Source organism: Glycine max, chromosome 15, assembly GCF_000004515.6.
Source record: "Glycine max cultivar Williams 82 chromosome 15, Glycine_max_v4.0, whole genome shotgun sequence".
Taxonomy (NCBI): Eukaryota; Viridiplantae; Streptophyta; class Magnoliopsida; order Fabales; family Fabaceae; genus Glycine; species Glycine max.
In genome coordinates this window covers 45,528,292-45,550,697 of record NC_038251.2, presented here as the reverse complement: position 1 = coordinate 45,550,697, position 22,406 = coordinate 45,528,292, and the positions used below count along the sequence as shown (strand labels likewise).

The 22,406-nt window shown below is 34.7% G+C and overlaps 2 protein-coding genes across 3 annotated transcripts; both read left to right on the top strand.

Moving 5' to 3' along the window:
• The first annotated feature begins 1,134 nt into the window (after positions 1-1,134).
• On the top strand, positions 1,135-2,289 carry LOC121173559 (uncharacterized). Its single transcript, XM_041009623.1, has 3 exons — positions 1,135-1,277; positions 1,386-1,754; positions 1,989-2,289. Exons 1-3 carry the CDS (start codon positions 1,135-1,137, stop codon positions 2,287-2,289), a joined length of 813 nt encoding a protein of 270 aa, XP_040865557.1.
• Positions 2,290-5,757: 3,468 nt separating this feature from the next.
• On the top strand, positions 5,758-17,169 carry LOC100793985 (protein LNK2). Of its 2 annotated transcripts, none has more exons than XM_006598051.4 (8): positions 5,758-6,127; positions 9,133-9,448; positions 9,701-9,800; positions 10,558-10,867; positions 13,533-14,240; positions 14,342-14,499; positions 16,194-16,569; positions 16,670-17,169. In XM_006598051.4, the coding sequence occupies exons 1-7, from the start codon at positions 6,104-6,106 to the stop codon at positions 16,540-16,542; spliced, it is 1,965 nt and encodes a 654-aa protein (XP_006598114.1). In that variant the 5' UTR covers positions 5,758-6,103; the 3' UTR covers positions 16,543-16,569; positions 16,670-17,169. The 2 variants fall into 2 exon arrangements, with proteins under 2 accessions (XP_006598114.1, XP_003546724.1); XM_003546676.5 differs by having other exon boundaries at positions 9,698-9,800.
• Positions 17,170-22,406: the final 5,237 nt, after the last annotated feature.

Genomic DNA, 22,406 nt, shown 5'->3' with positions numbered 1-22,406 from the left:
TTGTCCGGCTGAGGCCACATGAAAGAAAGCTGGATTTAAGAACAATTAGCTGTTATTTTGTTGGCTATGTTGAATGCTCTCGGGGCTATAAGTTTTATGATCCCACTTTAAGATCAATGTTTGAAATGGGAAATGCAAGATTTCTTGAGGAAGTTGAGTTTAAGAAGGAAGAGAACATAAGGAAAGTTGTCTATGAGGAAGAACCTGTTATTGACAGTGCATAAGTCCTCACACCTATTGTTGTTCAAGAAACAACTCCAGTAACAGAAAACAATGTTCAAACTATTGTTGATGACATTGTTCAAGAACAAGACAACAATGAGGTTCTTCCTCAAATACCTATACAGCAACCTCAACAACCTCAAAAAGTGTCATTAAGGAGATTTGATAGAGGGAGGAGAAGTGCAATCCCTTTTGCAAAATTGTGACATGGTTGGGAGATATGGGGTTGGCTATAAACCTCCATCATATCATGATATCAGAGAGAAGCTTTTGAAAAGAGCAGTGGAGGAAAACTTGTTGCTCAATTATGTCTGATGGGTGGACAGATAAAAAAAGACATTTAATTTGTAATTTTTTGGTGAACAGTCCAAAAGGGACTGTATTTCTTTATTCATTGGATACCTCAGACATCTCAAAAATAGCTAACAAAGTGTTGAAGATGTTGGGTGATGTAGTGGATTTTGTTGGAGAGGAGAATGTAGTGTAGGTGATAACTGATAATGTTGCAAATTACAAAGTAGTTGGAGAATTGTTGATGCATAAATGAGAGAATTTGTATTGGACCCCATGTGCTGCTCATTGCATTGATTTGATATTTGAAGATTTTGAGAAACATTTGAAGGTTCATCAGACTATTATAAAGAAGGGAAGAAGGATCACCACCTACATTTATGGTAGAACAATGTTGATTAGCATCATGAAGAAGTTCACAAATGGAAGAGACTTGATTAGGCCTAGTATGACTAGATTTGCCACAACTTATTTAACTTTAGCTTGCCTTCATGAATTGAAAGCATCAGTAATGAGCATGTTTAGCTCTGAAGAGTGGAAAAAAGCAAGTTTGGAACTTCACAAGAGGGGAGAAAAGTACAGAATGTGGCTTTGGATAGTTGATTTTGGAAGAACGTAACCATGTGCCTCAGAGTTGCTGCCCCTCTTATGGTGGTCCTTCGATTGGTGGATTCAGATGTAAAACCCACCATGGGTTTCATATATGAGGAGATGAAAAATGCAAAAGAGAAGATAAAATGCAACTTTAATAACACCAAGAAAAGGTATAATTTCTAAACTTTCTCAGATTTAAAATTTGCTTGTGTATTATTTTAAGTTTTAAGTTTTAACTATTTCTAATATAGCATATTTGATATCTATTTACTATGTAGCTATGAGCCTGTTTGGAAAATTATTGATGAGAGGTCGGATCATCTGCTTCACAGGCCTTTGCATGCAGCTGCATATTATCTTAATCCTCATCTGCATTACGAACCTACTTTCAGACATGATGACCCTCAGGTGAAAGAAGGGTTGCACATGTGTATGAAAAGATTGGTCAAGGATGTTGTAGAAAGGAAAAACATTAATTTGCAACTTGTTGAGTTTCTTTTTGCTAGAGGGCTTTTCTCTTTGGAAGAGGCAAAGGACAATAGAAAAATCATCCAACCTGGAGAATGGTGGAAGATGTTTGGTGATGGAACTCCAGAGTTGAGGAGATTTGCTATTCGTGTTTTGAGCTTGACTTGTAGCTCTTCTGGGTGTGAGCGTAATTGGAGCTCATTTGAAATGGTAATTCAATTCAACCTTATGCCTTTATTTTATTTGTTTGATAATTTTACTTATTTGGTTTAGTCGTTTAGATAGTAATTAAAATTTGATTTTTAATTATAGGTTCATACAAAGAGAAGAAATCGATTACAACAAAAGAAAATGAATGACTTGGTTTATGTGATGTATAACTTGAAGTTAAAAAGTAAAAAAAATTGAAAAAGTATTGCTCTTCCACTTGATGAGATTGAGTCTGACGATGAATGGATAACTGAAGAGGGATATAATGATGAGGATGAGCAACCTCAAGGTGAAGGTGATGGTGGCAATGTTGAATTAGTGGGAGATGTTGGAGGAAGCTCAAATGATCTAGTTGTAGACGCTTTTGATCTAGATAATTTAATTTTCGTGGAACCTAATGATGATGCACAATTTGAGGAAGACCTTGATGATGATGCAGATAGTGATGAAAGCGATTATATTCATGGAGATGATCCTATTAGAGGATTGAACATGCTTCTTTGAAGACATTTGTGCTTTTTTTAATTATTTAAATGCTTTAATTTTGAGCACTTATATTTTGTAATAGACTAATATGAAGTATGAAGTATGAACTATGAGCTTATTGTCATTTGTTTGCAAAATGGTGCATTTTGAATATATTTACTTATTATCCATATTTTTTTTACGAAGTAGACTCTTACGAGTCTACGAGTCGACTCTACAAAGCTCTCACGAGTCTGCGTAGACTCTCGATATTGATAACCTTGGCATTATCCTACTCTGGTACTGGCCTTTCACCATTTGAGGTCACCTTTGGTTGCAAACCTCCTAACATCCCGCAATACATCACAGGCACCTCCAATCTCGAAGCAGTAGATAAGTTACTTAAAAATCGAGACTTGGTATTTGCTTCCTTACGTAAGAAACTGTTGAAAGCTCAGAATCGCATGAAGAAGGTAGCAGATGGCCATATGAGGGATAAGGAGTTTCAAATTGGTGATTGGGTGATAGTGAAATTGAGACCACACCGGCAAGTCTCAGCTACAAGACAATCTTATTCAAAATTGTCCAAGCGATTTTATGGACCATTTCAGGTGGAAGATCGAATCGGAAAAGTTGCCTATAAACTCTAGTTGCCAGAACACTCCCGCATTCACCCCGTGTTCCACTACTCAATTCTGAAACCATTTCATTAATCTTCTTCGATGATGCCGGAACCCGTAGTTGTACCAATGTTGGTAGTGGACAACAAACCCAAGGTTCGTCCTTTAGTCTTCTTGGCAACTCGGTGGGACTCTACTTCTTCTGCGGTGAAACAACAAGTCCTAGTTCAATGGACTGGATTAGCCCAGAAGACACCTCATGGGAGGACTGGTCTGACTTAAAGGCTACTTACCACCTTGAGGACAAGGTGCTGTCTGATGCGCACGGGAATGTTAAGGCAAAAACTAAGGAGGTGATGAGGACAAGGCAAGGAATAAGGACAAGGAACCTTTAGAAGGACTTGGAGGACCTATGGCAAGGGCTAGAACAAAGAAGGCCAATGAAGCTCTTCAACAAGTGTTAACCATGCTATTTGAATTTAGGCCTAAGTTACAAGTGGAGAAGCTTCAGATTGTTAATTGCACCATGTTCCAAGAAGAGTAGAGGGTGCCACTTTTGTTGAGTGGTTTTATTAGCATTTTGTTAGTTGAAATAAAGGTCCAAACTTGTGTTAAAGTGGCTGTCAATTCTCTTGGGATTTGCACCACCTATGGGCTTGTTTTAATTTAAAGAAATTAAGGTTTAATAAGGCGAAAACTCTAGGATTGTGGCTGCCTCTTGGTTGACCAAGGAGTTGCACAATTTTCCATATGTTTATGTGTCTTAATTCTAGTTTTAATTAAGTATAATGACACCATCAATTGTTGTTATCAATTCTAGTTTTAATTAGGTTTAATGACACCATCAATTATTGTTATTGGTGATCATTTCACTTGTGTAACCAACTTGATGTCATTCCTATTTATAGGTTGCACATTTTCTAATAAAAAAATAGACCTTGAATTTGAGTTTTTAATCACCTTCTAAAGTGTGAGAGTGAATCTCCTTAGTTACTTGAGTGATTCAAGAAATTAGTTTATCAAGAAACACTACCTTGTGTGTGACACCAATTCCAAAGGAGTGATTCTTCCAACCCCCTTCTTCATTCTCCTTCTTCATCTTTCTAAACCTTCATCCTTTAATCCCACTTGAACACCATTGATACATCTTCATTTTCCATCCAAACACATTCAAACTTTGATCCAAATACCTTACATTCAACCCTCCATAAACTCGTCACTTTCTCTCTCATTCAATAAATTTCATAAAAAAAGAAAGAAAAACCTTTAAAGATCCCTCTTCAATCCTTGTGCAAATGGGCTTACATCAGGAGGTGCAAGTGGAAAAGAATGGGCCAGAAGAAGCTTCGAAAGATAGGCCCAAGAATAAGCATTACTGGCCTTCATACCTGAAGGATTATGAGTAAAAAACTCATTTAACATAAGCAAAATATCATAGTTAGTTAATGGAATAATTCTGTTAGAGTATTGCTGGTTGTTAGCATCTTTCTGTTATGGTTGTCGATAATTTGTCAGACCTTGATCTGGTAATAAAATAAATTTTATATATATATATATATATATATATATATATATATATATATATATATATATATATATATATATATATATATATATATATATATATATCTTAAGCAAATCAGAAAATAATAATATCAATTTCCCCTTACCTTCTCTTCTTTTTGGAGGCAACCCTTACTCATCGAATTCTAAGGGCAGTTGAGGTTCAGTAAATAAAACATATCTTCCTTTCAAATTAGTGTACCACCCATAAGTATACTACAACCAACCAAAAACACTTACACAAGGGGAACTACATGTTCTCCCTCAAATTCTACCCATCTTCGCCATTTCTCCAAGTAGCAATTAACTATCTAGTTTGGTGCAAAGTGATTAGACAAACAGATAATTAATTAATTCATTGTCACAAATTAATCACAATATACACTCATAATATGCATCTAGCCTTTTGCTCTAGTCAGTGTTCATTGTCCAATGCGCATATATGACAAGAATGCTAATATCCCTTCTACCCGTAAACTTTGCACCCATATTTGTTTGTTGTTTTTTTAGAAATTAATTTGATTCTCCGTGCACTGATGGTGGTTGCAGATGAGGAAAATATTGATCAGCTTCAATTAATGAGCAACATAGAAATAACAATGTAGAGGAAAAACAAACCAATGATGAAGGGAAAGACCACGTGACTCACTTATTAAATTTTTTTTAAATTTAAAATAGAATAATTCTCACCATTGAATTGATTCATCACAACAGACGAGATTTGGTATAAATATTTAAAATTACACCTGCCGTAAACTATGTAACACTCTTGTTACATTGATTCATACACAACCTTTGTTTAATTTTAAACAAACTCTTAATTGATTTATTCATCAAAATCCATGTAAATTTTTGCAACTTAATTTTTTAAAATTGTAAAAATTATTATTTTTTAAATTGTGAGACTTAATTTAAAAATATAAAACCTTTTGACAACATAATGTGTTTTTTTTATTACAAATTATATGTTTTTTTTTATAAACAGTAATTTTATTCAAATCAAATAATATCAATACGAGCAACAGAGTTCTTCTTGGGAATGTTTAATTATCACAACTGATTATCGAATATTGCATTAAACCTAAATAAAAATCAAACTCATTCAGTTTTGTATTTATTTTGACCATAGAATAATACCGTAAGCCGTCAACTCTAAACCATAGAATAATACTAAAAGCACGAGGCAGTTGATAAACACGAGCCTGTGGGCCCCACGAAGCGACCTCCGACGCTACCAGAGCCAAGACATACACCTTCTTCCACTGGCCCACTGGGCCCCACACTAGCAAACCAGAGAGAGAAGAAGAATGTAACGAATGAGGATTCAGCATTTGATAGAGTCTCTGAGAGCCACTACTTTAGATACGTACGCTCGCACGTGTCAACCGCGCGTCCCACGCCTCCACTCGTGCGCTCTCTCCGTCGCCGTTATAGCAAAAACACGCGAACCCTCTCTTCTCTTCGATTCGAAACTAACTAATTTCTATCTTCTTCTCTTCGCGTAGCGCGTCGTCCCCCGCAACGACGTCGTTTCATGGTCGCGTTGTTGTTGTGCTGGTTCTCTATGCGAAAATCTTCTGAGGGCTTCTCGGCGATGAGTGGAGTAATTCATTCTCTGGTGTTTGATTCCGCATTTCCATTTCTAAATTTCTCTGTCTCCCATGTAAGAAATGTTTGATTGGAACGACGAAGAGGTTAGTCATTCAATTTTCTATTTTTCCATTTTTCTCTTGTTACTATTATTAGATCGTAGTTTGTTGTAAACTTGTAATTGTAATAAATTTGTGTATTGTTTATATATATACTTTTGGTTTGTCAGAATATATATTTTTTAATAAACGTGCTTAGGTTATTGTTATTGTATACTAGTAATTTTTCTTAAAAAATTTCTTGGGGTGTATTTTGGTGATTTGAGACTTGAGTATGAAGTGATTATAAGAAATTGAAATTAAGGTGAAGATGTTGTCTTGTGTTGTTGCTTTTTGTTCATCCTTTTGGTATGAGATGTTTGTAAGAAAAAAAAAACTATTTATTGAAAATTGAATATTATTGGGAACTTTGACCAACGGTTGGTCTCATTTGTTGTGTTTGTGTCTTATTGATGCAAATCTGAACTAGCAGGAAAGAGTTATTAGTGGATAACTTCAATCTTGTTTTAAAATAGAAGGCTTGTTAAATATGAATTTGGTTACTAGGTTTTGAAAGGCTCTGTCAGACTGTCAGTTGTTGAAAAACATGTTCGTGCTTCGTTTGGTCCTTCCTTCACTTTGAGGCAGTCCTGACTTATGAAAGTATTCTTTAGGAGATGAGAATAATGATAGTTTATGTGATAAAGGGGAATTTTGGTTGATGGTCTGAAAGTAGATGATGGGACGAGGAATGGAGTGTGGACTTGATCCAGTATGCAGTGTTTTGGAAAGATGATATTGCAATCTCAAAATATTTCATGGAGAGGACATGCAAAGGGAAGTTGGGAATTGCGTTATGGTTGGATTGTGAGAGGTCTTATCATAATTTTTCTGGACCTTAAGTGACTGGTTCAGAGGAGGGGAGGGATTTTAATAGAGGGGAAGGAAGGGGAGGGATTTTCTTATTAGACATTCTGTTTATTTAAGAGGAGAGGTGGGACGGAGAATTGACCTTGTTTTTGTTTGGTTCAAAAGGGAGGGGAGGGATATTAAAACTTAATAAACTTTTATATTCTTGCAATTTTAAATTTCAAAACATAGTGTAGATGTTTTAGTCAATGCACCTGAAATGTTTTAAATCTCCCCCTCCCCTCTAAATACCACTAATATTGGAGTGGAGAAAAATTGGACATGAAACGATTTTGCTCCCCTCCATTCTTGCCCATACTAAAAATTGAACCAAACAACAAAACATTATAAAAATCCTCCCCTCCCCTCCATTTCCCCCAACTGAACAATAGGTAAGAGTATAGTCACCGCCAGATACCTTAAAATGAAGTTTGACATTAATGAGGAGTAATGGAGGTGGAAGGTGGTCATGATTTGTATTTTGTAGTGCCTGTCTCCTAGAAAGGAAGAGAAAAATCAACACTATGTTTGTTGATACATTTTGGGAAAGCTGGTTGCTGCACTTGGATTCATGATTTTTTGTGATTCCGCACAATAAGGAGGCCCGGGAAAGAGTGGAATCAATTATATTGTAGCAAGGGAGATGTGAAGATGATATGGTTTCTTCCTATGGTATATTATTGGTTCCTATTCATATGAGAAGGGGGGGGGGGGGGGGGGACTGAAAAAGTTAGATATGAAAAACTTCTGGCGTACAGATTGTTAGAATGTTTTTGTTGCATTGATGAATGCAATGTTGGAGTCAGGGTTGGTTGAGTTTTCCCATATTGTCTATTGACTGGATTTAAATATTTACTACACTTGTCATAGTGCACAGGGAATTAAAAGGAATTGATGTCAAACATGGATTGGAGTAAGACAATAACAAGAATTTATAGTTTTAAGTACTAGTTCCTACATGTGATTTCCATGTTCTGCAATATTTTGTTCTCTCCTTTTTGTGTTTATTGTGCATTACTTGTGATGAATGATGATCATGGGTACCATAGTCCAATTTGTGACTGCATATTCCCTTTCAATTGTACTTTGATAAGGCAGAAATTATACTTTATTTTGTTATGAATGTTTGATGCATGGAGTCACACTTTTAATAAATTCACATTGTAATTGATGATTTGAGAGAAGGAAGAAAATAAAATTTTGGGTGCTAAGATGGGGAGAAGTATCGAAGATAGGAAATAATGAGAATTAAATGAAAAGAATGGAGGACACTGTAGGTCTGTAGTAGACGTTTGTTTTTATCTAGGTGTAATGAAATATCTTGAAAGGTGTTATAGGATTTAAGTAGTTGGTTATATTTGGCTGATGTGTGTTAGCAGCGTGATCAATTGTGGATTACGGTCCATGTTGGAAAGCCAAAATTTTGTCATTCACTCTTGCAAATGGTGTTGCGAGCAAATAGGGGAAGCATAGTGGATGAATTAAAAATATATATAATATATAAAAATATACAAAAAAATATCTGCTAAATGTACTTGATAAAAACTAATAACATATATAAATATTACAAAATTAGAAATATATTCTAACAAATACAATTTGTCAAAGTCTCATAACATAAGCATAAATCTCAAATCAACACTGAAAAAGATTTACAATACAAAACTAAAAATATCCTAGAAGTGAGAAGAAAAGGATGAAGGGGAAAAAAAGGCAAATCAAGAAAACAAAAAAAAATAGAAAAGGAGAAAAAAAGGATGGTGACAAAAATTGAATAATTTTAAAAAATAGACAAAAAACTAGAAATATAGAGAAGATATAAAGAAAAGATTGTGAGGGAAAAATAGCAAACGAAGAAGAATAGAGAAGAACAAGGAATTAAAAAATATAAGAGGTTTTGCCAGAGTTAGAATCACTGGCGGGTGGTGGAGGGAGAAGATGAGTGGCAATCATCTTTTGAAATCTTTAAAAAACAATTTAAAGGATAAAAGAGGGTCCATGTCTGCCATAAACTGGCAGGAACAGAAGGTAAAATGGCATAGTAATAGTATTTACCCGTGTCTATGAATTTCCCTACTGCTAGCATCTGAAGTGTTTTATATTTCTTGTTGGGTTTTGCCTCGTCAATATTAATTATATGTTTTACAATGTACTGTTTTCAGCTTGCTAACATAGTATGGGGTGAGGTGGGTGAGGGTGATGATCATATTGTGCCTTATCCGGAGGCAAGTGAAGATCTTAATGACAAGAAAGAATGGAGTCAGGAAGCTTCTGCTACTAAACTGATTGACCAGAAGAGAATAGAGGCTAAAACTGATTTTCATCAAGGAAAGCTCGGAAGCAGTTCCAAACTTGATATAATTGAGGGACAATCTGCCTCAGAATCTGGCACAAACTCATGGCCTGATTTATCTTTATCCACTGCGGCTAAAACTGATCAGGGTTCCCTGGGTGCTGCTGATGTATCTAAAACTTTAGGTGAAATTAGCAAATTTATTTCAGCAAAGAGGTGGTAAAATTACTTATTATTGGAATTATGAGTAGACTAGATAGCATGTCTGTCAGTGTATTTGTTTGTTTGTGTACAGATGTATGTCTTCTGGTTTTATGTTCTGCCATCATTATATGTAAAACTATAAACATGTATAGTATGTAGTTATAGTTTATCATTTCTGATTATATATATTCATATATATATATATATATATATATATATATCTGTGACAGAAGAGACTACACAGCTTGAAAAGGATGTAGAAAAGCAAGGTGATTTTGTCAACTATGCCTGGGATAACATAGGAAGCTTTGATGATCTTGATCGAATTTTCAGGTAAAGTATATTATCTGTACTATTCTTATGTGGTACATGCATTTTCTGAGGTAATTGTTAGCTTGAGTCTAACTAGATATTTTCTGAACTTGACCAGTAATTCTAATGGATAAAACTTCTCTCTTTCCTCTTATTCTCTTTTTGAAAACTCGTGTTACAAATTTACTCAACTGCTTGCTCATGGATCAATCTGAGTATAATTGCCCTAAACCTGTTTCTTTCAAACTCAGATAGAGCCATGTGTGCATCTATGCACAGTTGTAGCGGCAATAAGTGTCTATAGGTATCATTTAAAAAGAAAAGAGGAATTCTTGGGATGATAAATAGGGAGTAAGACCCACTAAATAGGCACTGGGACCCAAATATTTAGTAAGTCCCACATGAATTTCAACCAACAATAAAGCGTGTTAGAAAGAATGTGTTAGAGTGTGATGCTAACATCTCTAGAATTAAAAAAAAGGATGATATTATGATGTCAAATTTATGAAAATCTGTTGTTCTTCACTGATTAAACTTGGAACATTGACTTCAGGCTGCCAACTTTTGATGTTGTTTATAGGTATTTTACAATTCCTTGGATTAATTATATTGCACACATGAGGAATAACATTGAACATAAGTACTAACATAATAACATTCCTGAACACTTAATATTTATTGAACTACATCTGTCCTTGTACTCATAGTTTCGTGAGCTTTCATTGTTTACAATGGTTATACGTCTGACTAAATATTCTCGCAAGTGATGATTTTGCAGCAATGATGACGACCCTATATTTGGCCATGTAAGTCTTGAGAATTCTGATGAGCTGTGGTCTTCCAAAGACGTGAGTAACAGCACAGTACCCATACTCTTGGAGACACCAAACCCAACAAGTGCTTTAAGGAACAGATCTGAGCCTTTGGAAATTAAAGCAGAATATGTCCAACAGAATGATCGATCATTTTCCCCCAGATTTAAGAGGATTGGCGATTCTTTATCTCATGATATTGAGAAGGCTCCTGCAAACATATTCAATGTAGGATATGATAGAGATAGAATTGCCCCGGCTGATAAGGAGCAACAGGTATGTCAAGCCATATTGGAGAATGACCAATGATTAGGGGTGGGAATAATCCCAGGTCTCTGACAGGGGCCTATGGCCTAACTACATCAGACCAATGATTAGAGGGCTTATTAAAAGAGAGTATTTTTAACTAAGTTATCTTGAAGGAGATAAACTTATATCATATTAACGTGTTAGACTTGACTCTTATAAAACTTAATTCACCTATTTCCACCTTTGTTTCATGCTTTGAGTAACAACAATTTTGATTTTTATAGATTATGGTTTGGTTCACAGAGCTTTTCTCTATGGTTTGAGTCTATTGTCCAATATAAAAAGTGTTGAGAATCCTGATAGGATCAATTACATATTTTGTCTTTATTATCATATCAGAATTATAGGAACAATATCTCTTATAATTTATTGTAATTGATCTATATAAAGAAGAATCCATTGTGTACTCTGACACAGTTTTCAGTTCAATATCCCTTAGTTTCTCTCATTTTACATGGTATTATAGCCAGATTGAAGGAATAAGGAAAACCGTCCCCCAAGGAAAACCGTCCCCCACCGGGGACCTACTGTCCCCGACGGACCTGTCTGATTTTCGCATTTATTCCGGTAACTTGCTTCCACTTTTCAACAGATCTTTCTGCTTGCTACCCCTCTTTTCGGTGATTCCCCCCCCTTTTGGGAAGCCTCCCGCGAAGCTCTGACAACCTTTCTGGAAGGTGAACCCACCACCTGCATTGTCGTCCACCGATCTACACGATGATGGTTACGACATCTCGATTGGGCTTGTGATGCTCCCTCACGTGCTTACTCTTTTGCGCACCAGACTTAACCAAACAGTGCACTTCTCTGGCGGGTGCAGGCACGTGGTGCACCGTCTTGGGCTGCGCGTCTACTGCCGGAGTTGCCCTTCTTGTGCGAGCATAACCTCAGAGTTTTGCCTCAAACAAAGCATCCTTGCGGACACACCGTTGGAGCTTGGTTCTGTTTACCCTTTTTAAGTATTGTTTGGTTTGTGATTTTGGGCACTGTGCAGTCCATTTTTTGACGTGTTTTGCATTGCTGTGAAAAAATTTCCAGTTGCCCATTCTGCTGCCTGTCCTTTTCAGCGTGTTTTCCGGACACTGCCTTCAGGTTGCTGCTTATTTTCTGGAAGAACTTTTCGGTTGCCTATTCTGTCGCTGTCCTTTTTCCGTCGTGTTTCTCAGTGACTTCTCTTGCTTCACTGGCTGTTTAAGACGATTTCGTCTCTTCGATTTGAATAATTTTGGGTCACCACGATTTGTTTGAAGCTTCCAAATCTTGGTTTTAAGAAAATCAGAACTTGCTTTGGATTTACTTAAGCCGATGGGTATTCCAGCTCTCTTCCTAGCAATATTCCCCGGTTTCACCAAGATCCATGAGTTGACTTCAAAATATTGGTTTGAAGTTTCCAAATGATGGTTTTAAAAAAGTTGGAACTTGCTTTTCTTAGGCTAATGGATATTCTAACTCTCTCTTTCTAGCAATATTCCTTGACTTCACCAACATCCCTGAGTTGTCTTTTAAATTATTGTCTTGTTTAGTGGAACTCAAGTTTTATGTTTTTGTTGGGAATAAATTTTCTTGTAACAAGCTAAAGCTTTTTTTAGCTTGAGGGGGAGTGTTGAGAATCAAAATAGGATCAATTTCATATTTTGTCTTTATTATCATATCAGAATTATAAGAACAAAATCTCCTATAATTAATTGTAATTAATCTATATAAAGGAGCATCCGCTGTGTTTTCTAGCACATGATTTTCAGTTCAATATCCCTCAGTTTCTCTCATTTTACAAAGAGAAATTTCTTTTAATAAAAGCTTTAATATGAAATAGGCCTTTAGGTAGGCTAACAGGCCAAGCTAGGCTTTCAACATGACAAAATTAAATTGATGATTAAGATTTATATAAACAAGCCTCACAAAAAAGGTAATACACTACAAGAGTCATCATGTTCCACAGTGCAAGAACTTTATCTTTACAAAAAGAATCTAAGAAAAAAACTTGCTAAGTTCTTGGATAAAGAGTCACAAAAAAAAATTACTAAGAGAAAGCATCATTGAAAAGAAAAATCCAAAAAATAACTTGCAAATATTAATTTATTCTTTATGTTGATTGCTTAATTTTTATTTTTTCTTACAAAAAGATGTGTCCAGTGTGTGTTCAGGCATTGTCGCTTCCGTGTCAAAGTAAAAAATAAAATAAAATTGGACACTGTAAAAACATGTTCGTCACATGTCCACTGTGTTTTGGTGTTGAAAACATGTCGGGGTGTCCGACACATCCTCAGCCGGTGTGTCTGTGCTTCATATGCAATAGGCTTTATTGTCCAATCTATTTTTGTGCTTTCTGAGGTCACAGATTTATGGTTACGTGTTCCTTCATTGCTAAGTTACATGGAAATTTGAAATTAGTTCTTTGGCATTTTTAGGAACAAATGATTTTTACCTGTGTTTCTTGGTTTGAGTTGTTTATTTTCTGCGTGCTCTTTCAATAGAAATACACTTGTATCGTTCTATCCTATGTGAATGTATGCTGTTTATCAAAATTTTCAAAAGGTTTCTTACTCATCCTTAGCATAACTATGTGCTGCCTCTGGATGTTGTCTTTTTCCTTCTCAAAGTCATCAAACTTTTTACTGTTGTTATTATTCAGGATTTTGGGCAAAATAATCAGTTGAAAGCTCGGAAAAAATCACAAGGTAAACTAGAGGGAAAATCATTGAAGGAGTTTTATGGTAGCTGGTCTCCTTCATCAACTACATCTGGACAATTTCAGAATCAGCTGGTGTCTTCAGTCATACAGTCTTCTCCCTCTTCAATTCTTGGGCAGTGGAATGAGCTTCAAGGACCTGAGACACTATACCAGGACATCACAAATACATATGTGACATCCTCTGCATATGGGAACCTTACAAATACATATTCTTCTATGTCAATGCTACCACAGGCTCAGTCAGGAGTTCTTATGCGACAGCCTCTGCTTTCTCGCTATGAAGCATCTCTTGGTGTTATGAATCCTGTGAGCAAGTCTGTGGACTTAGTTAAGCCTCTTACAATGACTCCCCAGGAAAAAATTGAAAAATTGAGGAGGCGGCAACAAATGCAAGCAATGCTTGCTATTCAGAAACAACAGCAAGAATTCGGCCATCAAGTTCCTAGCACTAATAAATCAATGAATGAAAAATGTGCCATAGAAATCCATAGTCAACTCTGTGATGGGGCTGATCCTGAAATTGAAGATTTAAGAACAGCTCTAGATCCACCAACTGAGCAAGATGATTCTAATACAATGTCTCTGGCAATTGATGATCATTTTGTTGAAGACACCATACTGTACATGCTTCAGGATGCTATATCAAAGGTGAGGTTGACTTTTATAATGGTTTAAGCTGTGTCGTATAATTTTCTCCTTCTATGCTAATTCAGACATACCTACAATCCTGAGGCAAACTTTTTCTACAGTTAGATGTCAAAATAAGACTATGCATTAGAGATAGCTTGTTCCGGTTGGCTCAAAGTGCAATGCAAAGGAATTATGCTAATGATACAAGCAGTACAAACAACACTAGCAGAGAAGAACTTAAAGTTGCTGCAAGAGAAGAAAGCAATAGCCAAAACAGGTTTGGAAAACTATTGAGATGCCTAATTTCATTACTTGTTTATTTTATATTCATTGGTCAAGCACTTATTGTTATAAATTGAGTATCATTCTTTCTTCATTTCTAGTGGACAGACTCAGAATGTTTTAAGTGGTGGCAATTCAAAGGTAATAAACATTTGAACTTTAAGAAGAAATTGTTAGAGGAAGATAATGGGAAATCACAAAGTAGTACTAGCCTCATTTGGGATGGGATGCCTAAAAATGTTTGGAAACTAAAGTAGTCTCGGGTGAATCAAAAGGTTTTAATTGAGAGAGAAGGAATTTTGGTAGTGGAATGAAACTGCAAGAAAAAGTGAGAAACATAAGGTAGTGTTTTAAGGTCTTACACGGGCAATAATGCTGAATATTGGGCAAGGCATCGGAAGGCTAGAATATGACAAGGAAAGCTGTGAATGAGTAACAATCCAAGGCTTTTAAGGAATTTTACTAATATCTTGGGACAAACTGGCAAAGAATGGAGAATGACAGATATACAAAATTGACAAAAATAAGGAAAAAGAAATCAAGAGATTTGGACCAAGTAAGATGTATTGAAGACGAAGAAAGAAAAAAAATTTGGTTACAAATCAAGATATTAGAGAGAGATGGGAGAACTATTCTTATAAGTTTTTCAATGATGGACAAGTATCTACCTGTAATATGAAAGGATTAGAAATCCCAGAAGACAAACAAAATTGGGTTTACAATCATCTATCCCAAAATTTGAGTTGATAGATAATGTAAAGTTGTTGGTCCTGGAGGTATTCCTATTGATATTTATTAGAATGTGTAAGAGAATAGGGTATCATTTGTCTCATTAAACTATTTAATGAGATTTTAAGATCTAAAAAACTGATAGATGAATGAAGGAGGAGCACTGTGGTTCCTATAGAACAAAGGAGATATTTAGAATTGTGTAAACTACGGAAGGATGACTTATTTCCCATTCTATGAAATTATGGGAAAAAGTGATAGAACATTGATTAAGAGAAGAGATTGGAATTGTGGAGAATCAATTTGGATTTATCATTTATGTATGATGGTCTACAACAGAACATATTTATCTTCTACGGGGTTGATAGAAAGGTACAAGTAGGAAAAGAGACTTACACATGCTATTATTGACTTAGAAAAAACATATCATTGAGGGTCAAGAGAATTTTTGTGGAAGACTACGGAAAAGAAAGGTGTTCACATGACTTATATTCAGATTTTACAAGACATGTATGATGGGGTAACTACTGGCATGAAAACTCCTAGAAGTGAGACTAAGGATGTTCCTATAAGGATAAGGTTTATATCAAGGCATAGCCTTGGGCCCAAACTTGTTTAATCTAGTCTTGGATGTACTTACTAGAGACATACAAAAGATTATCCCTAGATGCATATTTTTTATGGATGATATAATTCTGATTTAGGAATTAAGAAAAGAGGTTAATTCTAAACTTCACTTTAGCCTTTAAAAAGACAGACTTTGGAATCAAATTGTTTTCATTTAATTAAGAGCAAGAAAGAGTATATGCATTGTCATACCACCGGTTTCTAAGCTTTAGTGTTAACCATATTAAAGATGACCACACTGTCTCAACTAATCAATTGTCTTTTTGGTTATTGAATATCATGATTTGCCTTTTCAGATGCTAACATCTTTTCCCTGTATGAATCGTATCACAGATATGCTAGGATTGCTGATGTTGAAACCAAGACAAATCCCATTGATCGAACTGTGGCTCATTTGCTCTTTCATAGGCCTTTGGAGTTAACTGGGAATTATCCTGATAAGCTTGAGTCACCTATTTCTGCTAAGATACAATTTGAAAGCAGAGAAGCTAACATGGAGAAGTTTCATATGGGATGCTTGCCAGATGAGGACTTGAAAAGTAATCAACAATTTTCTCACCAAGGGCTTGAGGCCCAGCCTGAGGACCAATTTAAAAACAGTCGTTGCATAGACACCTCAGAGAATGCTTCTAACAATGTTCTAGCTGATGCTGGAGATCAGGTGCTTGAAGCCTTGCAATGAAGAAAAAGTCTCCCCTGGAATTGGAGGGTAATTCCTTCCTTTATTATTTCCCTAGTTATTGTCATGCTTTCCTCATTCAATTATATATCGATTTACTGGTAATGCAAATGTTCTCTGTTATTGTCAGCTGTCTGGATCATAATCAAGGCAACCGTTGAAGTCTATCATCACATAACTGAACACCTGTTTCTCATGTGTATGTTATCATTAATATTTATGTTTCGTCTGTCAAAATCTTGACAGTATATGTATCTCAGCATATGAACTTATTCAGCTTGGTGAGTGACTTATGTTAATAATGACTTTGTCAGACTTGTCTAGTAGTAAGTAAATGCCAATAATGTTAAAGACTACGTCAGATTTGTGCAGTAGTAATGCCACTCATGTCAAATAGTCAAGTCTTCACCAGACTGGTTTGGACCAAGCTTAAAGTTGGTGTTGTATTCCTGTACTATTTAACTCGTTTTAGTTGCCCCACATCAATAGCTAACCTGTGGACTGTCATATTGAGATTGAGTCTTGATGTCAGATTGTTTTTTTATTAGGTTTATTTATGTTTCTGGTTTGAGCAGTTGGTCATGGGTTCAAATAGAGAAGAATCTTTGCATTTGCAAGGGTATGATTGTATATAATGATCCTTTTCTATGGCAAATAATCCTGCACCTGTGGGTGCTGGTCCGAACCTGTCCCTGACTTTGACAAAAAAAATCCACTTTGAGTGGGTATGAAAACACAGGTTGAAGTATTACCTGAACTTTTTAAGTGGAGATGTATATCAAATTATAGCCATATTGTCATCATTATATTTTTTAATAATTTTTTTTCACAATATATATATATATATATATATATATATATATATATATATATATATATATATATATATAAAAGGGATTGCTAACGTACTGGCATCTCTTTCTTAATTGAAGTATGTGCTAGCAATCTACACCAAAATATTTGGACAGCTCTCCTTTTGCTTTAATAAATTTGTTTTAAGGTTATTGTGGTAATTTAATATCCAGTTTTAAAAAATCTCTCTCCTCGACCCTCCCTCTCCCGTCTCTAAAGTCCAAACTCACTCATTTCTCTCTCTTCTCTGTTCTCTCCTCTCTACTCTCTCATTTTCGCGAACCCACTCACCTTCATCACCACTGTGCTTGATCATACACCACCGTCACAAGTCCTTTGATTTTCATTTCGACATTTTTCTGAACCCAGAAACATTAGAAAAGAACCTTAAATAATAAATAGCAAAACATGAGGAAATCATGCCTTCCTCAGTGCAACCCGCTTCCTCCAAAATTGTAATTAACTAATTATTATTCGATTCCAGTTCAAAAAACAAATTAATATTCAATTCAATTTCATTTCAGTGTATAATTAACTAAAATTTGTAATTATTTGTAACCACCATTGAAATATCAAGTCTCCTCCATGACAATTTTATTTAGTATTAATCTTCCATCGATTTTGATCAGGCCTTAATTTGACAAACAAAATTTTCTGCGAGCTTTCTCGTTGCTTCTTTTTATATGAAGGTAGTTGTTTTTGCTACGACAGTTTCGTTGACAGTCTCTTTTCCCTTCAACTATTCCGACGAGATTCTGTGTCCGCTTTGGTGTCGGTGCATGTTGGGTTTCAAAAGAGGCGCCATAGATCAACAACACATTGCGGCAGTTTAGGAACTTGTGGTAGAGTTCTTTGACTGAGTTTATGCCATCGGACAAATTAGCATTACAGAGCACTGCAGTCCCTATAACTTGTTCAATGTAGGTGAGTGTGCGGGAGATGTGTGAGGAGAGAGAGGAATGATTTTTTTGATAAAAATTTTAATAATTTATTATAATTACTATAATATCCCTGTACTAATTCTAGTGAAACAAAAAGATTGAGTGATTTTTTTTGTCAACTTTTTTTTTTGTGTAAGATGCTAATGTATTCTAACTAAAAAAGGGTGGGAGTAACAATTAACAATCCCCATATTAAAAACATAAGTGAATAAGTTTAATAGTTAAATAATTAAATAACAAACTTAAAATATACATTTAATTAAAAATATAATAGAATTTTTAATTTTTATCTTTAGTTTTTTTATTCATTATATTTATATATTTTTTGAATTAAAATATAATTAAAAACTTAATATATAATTTATTTAAAAATATATAAGTAAATCAAAATTATAAAAAAGAGTATAATGAGTTACTCGTAAGTATATCTGAATCCAATGAAGATAAAGATGAATATTAAAATTTTAAATCCACATCTTTTATGCTTTGAACCCTTATCCGTCTTGTTGTTTTTTTTAGGGACGGGAATGGAAAAAGTTAAACTCATTCCCAGCCTATCGTGTTGTCATTCCTACTTTCTTATATTTTCAAGTAGTAAGGAGTCTTCGAAAGTGGAGTATATTAGTTTGTTTTTGGTTTAAAAATCATGTCCAACCAATGGTGAAAAAAGATAATATTAGATTGCTATTAAAAAGTCACTTCAAGCACTTCATTTTTTGACTCATGCCTAGATGTTAAAATTAGAGTGTAAGGACACATTATGTAGCTGTATGCATCTAGTATTTTTCTTGGATACCATCACAGAACATGGAAAAATTGTGTACTAATTATGCCCGCATCTAAACATATTTTGTATCTATTCCAATACCATGACCGTTCTTAGCTGACAGAAATGTTTTGCGTGTTAAATTATCTTTACAAGTACGTAAAATGATCTAGCTCAATTAATTAAGTAAAATACATGAATTATTAAAAATCTATTGATGCTGCCTTTGATTTTTACAAATAAAAAATATCTTTACAAACATAAATTATGTCCGAAGTTTAGTTGTTAATGAATATAAGTCAAAACCGAGACAAATGATAAATAGAGTTTAGTACAATATTTTTTAGGATACCAAATAACAAAGCCTTATCTCATTAGGTGAGGATGATTATTTAGAATATCATTTTAACTTTCACATCTAGACTTAAATTTAACACATGAATCAACTTCTTTGCATTACTCAGTGCATGAACTTAAGTTTGCTAAAAAAATAAGTTTACATGATTTATGTTTTGGGTATTTCTTTATTCGAAAGTATTTTGATGAAATAAAACTTGTTTGGATAATACTAATAAAAAAAAATACTTTTGTATAATTACTGAAAAGAGTATGAAATTTATAATGTAATGTTAAATATGAACTAGTGTTCCAACTTGCAATGATGCGTGGCATGCAGAAGACTTGTTCCAATACTAGACAGCGTGTGCTTAGGGAAAAAAAAAAAAAAAAAACTCTTAGACAATGTGTTTCATAACATAGGCACTCTGATATGTATGATTTTAGACACTCAATACGAGATAGGAAGTGAAGATTGTTAGCATTCAATATCTTTCATTACACCCAGCTAAAAAGTTTACTTATGAATCAAATTAAAGAAGGAACAATGATGCTGAAAGTGAAGAGTTAGAAAAATATTATTGAATGCTAAACTGGTAGTGGATAAGATTGAAAGTAATTTTTTTATAAATGCTCCCAACTGAAACGGAAAAATGAAAAGCATGCCCAAGTTGCTTTTGCCCCAAACCTAGTTTAGACACAAACGTAAGTAGAAGAATTAATTTTGTGGACTTCCAAATATCTGTCAAAACTGAGTTTGGTCCTTGAGACATGCTTTTGAGATGGGCAAACTGAAAACCGAACATGCTCTCAATTAGATCAACGGTTTGCCTAGTGCTCCAACTTCTAGCGATTTCAAAACCAAATGTCACTTGAAAACAAAGACTTTGCTGGAGAATATTGCTTCTATAAGTTGTTTCATATTACTCTGGAAAATCACCAAAGTCTACAGGAGTTGTCACCAGAGCTTCAAGCCTTCCCTTAGGAGATGTGCCTTGTGACTTGTGCGTGTAATGGTGCATCTACTTAATTGATGCTATGTCTGATCTATCTAACGATGGCAAACAGACAGAGATAATAGAATAGGATGACAAATAAAATAAAGGACAATACTAAAAATAAGATTGTACATTTTGATCATAAAGTTGCATACATAACACATTGTACATCACCTCGATGTAAATAAAATCAGTGTTTATGCAATTGTAATTCTATATATATATATATATATATATATATATATATATATATATATATATATATATATATATATATCTTTGCTTTGGTTTGGGTTTTGTGTTGAATTAGCTCCTTTTATATGCTTTGATACTTGCTTAAGTTATCCTCTCATACATGTCTAAGTTATGCTCAAAATTGTTTTTCATATAAGCTCTGTTAAATTTGCTTTAAAACTCTTACTAGACTTTATGCTTCACTAAATCTTTGAACATATGCTCCGATATTCTTGATGGAATTTTGCGATGCTATAAAGTGTTATTGCTTGGTTTCTCTCGGTCGTGGATCCACACTTATATCATATCTAGGGTGCCTATAAATATCTTAAGCGTGTATATTTTGCTCTCCCTAATTTATATATATGAACATTGTTCCTAATTTTTCACTCTTTTTATAATAATAATTATTAATTTTTTTTAAATAGATTACTTCCTATGACTTAGGGTCCTAGATCTGCTACTGATTGCTCAAATTGCATAACCGTTTTTGCTCTAAATGCAATATTATAGTTGAGTATAGTCCTTAAGTTCTAAAAAGCTTCAATTAGCTTTTTAAAGGTATCTCAGGAACATGTTGTTTTGAATAGATTATGCTTAGAAAACATGTTTCTTTCTGTAAGTTTGATGACCGTTTATGGCTACAAATAAAAATAGATATTAGGTATAGGGAGAGTTTAAATTTAACATTGGTTGTTGCTGGATAATTTATTAGTATATGTGTTGGGGATCTTTGAGTTTTGAAGCCTTTTTTAGCCTTAATGCACACTTGGAATCAAATTTACCTAAATTCTCATTAATAATAAAAAATGATCCACATTCAATTTTAATAAAAAAAAACATACAACTAATGAATAAGTGATATTTTATGAGTTGATGTTATGACTTGAGTACAAATTAAACAAATTTCAAGAACTAAGAAGTTGATAGGTTTTGTCAAATCCAATCTCACTCATAGACCTAGAATGACCAAAAAAAATTAATGGATAGAAGTGTCACTCACTCGTTGGTTCAAAAAAGAGACAAAATAGTTATAATATTGAGTTCTATAACAAAAAGGGAGTTGCTAGGTGCACCCAGCGTTATTGCTAGTGCACCCAACAATTCTAAAAAATTCCCAAAATGCCTTTACTGCTCCTTCTCTCCATCTGTCTCATCGGTGAACAGTGCCACCTGTGTTTAAAAATGGCACAATGCTGCCATTTGTGCATTCTCTCGTTCCGTTGTGTCTCTGGTGTGCAGTGCTTTCCCCGTTTTGTTCGTTTCTGTGAAGGTGAAGGTGAAGGTGGAGGCAGCAGTGATGTTTGGTGTTGCAGTGGTCGTTGGCGGCGGCATACGAGGTACGCAGTGTTGGGTGCGTTCTGGTGTACTGCGTTTCACGCGTATCAAGTTGATCCGTAAGACATTTACGGATCAACTTGATCCGCATGTACATTTCATTGTCGCGAATCAAGTATGAACTTACGGATCAAGTTGATCCGCAGAGTACATACGGATCAACTTGATCCGTAAATGAGTTGCGGATCAAGTTGATCCGTATGTTCTCTGCGAATCAAGTTGATCCGTAGGAAGTATGCGGATCAAGTTGATCCGTAAGTTCATCCGAAAGTGTTCCGCGGATCAAGTTGATCCATAAGTCACTTACAGATCAACTTGATCCATAGCAGACTCTTTTTATTATAAAGTTTTATTTTTTTATTTATTACTTTGTTTGTATTGTCATTTTTTATTTGAATTGTT

Coding starts and splice junctions, on each gene's coding strand:
- LOC100793985 (XM_003546676.5), top strand. CDS start 6,104: ATGTTTGATTGGAACGACGAAGAG. Junction 9,801..10,557: donor GATCTTGATCGAATTTTCAG/GTAAAGTATATT, acceptor ATGATTTTGCAG/CAATGATGACGACCCTATAT. Junction 14,500..16,193: donor GAAAGCAATAGCCAAAACAG/GTTTGGAAAACT, acceptor ATCGTATCACAG/ATATGCTAGGATTGCTGATG.
- LOC121173559 (XM_041009623.1), top strand. CDS start 1,135: ATGTGCCTCAGAGTTGCTGCCCCTCTTATGGTGGTCCTTCGATTGGTG. Junction 1,278..1,385: donor TTTAATAACACCAAGAAAAG/GTATAATTTCTA, acceptor TTTACTATGTAG/CTATGAGCCTGTTTGGAAAA. Junction 1,755..1,988: donor TTGACTTGTAGCTCTTCTGG/GTGTGAGCGTAA, acceptor AAATTGAAAAAG/TATTGCTCTTCCACTTGATG.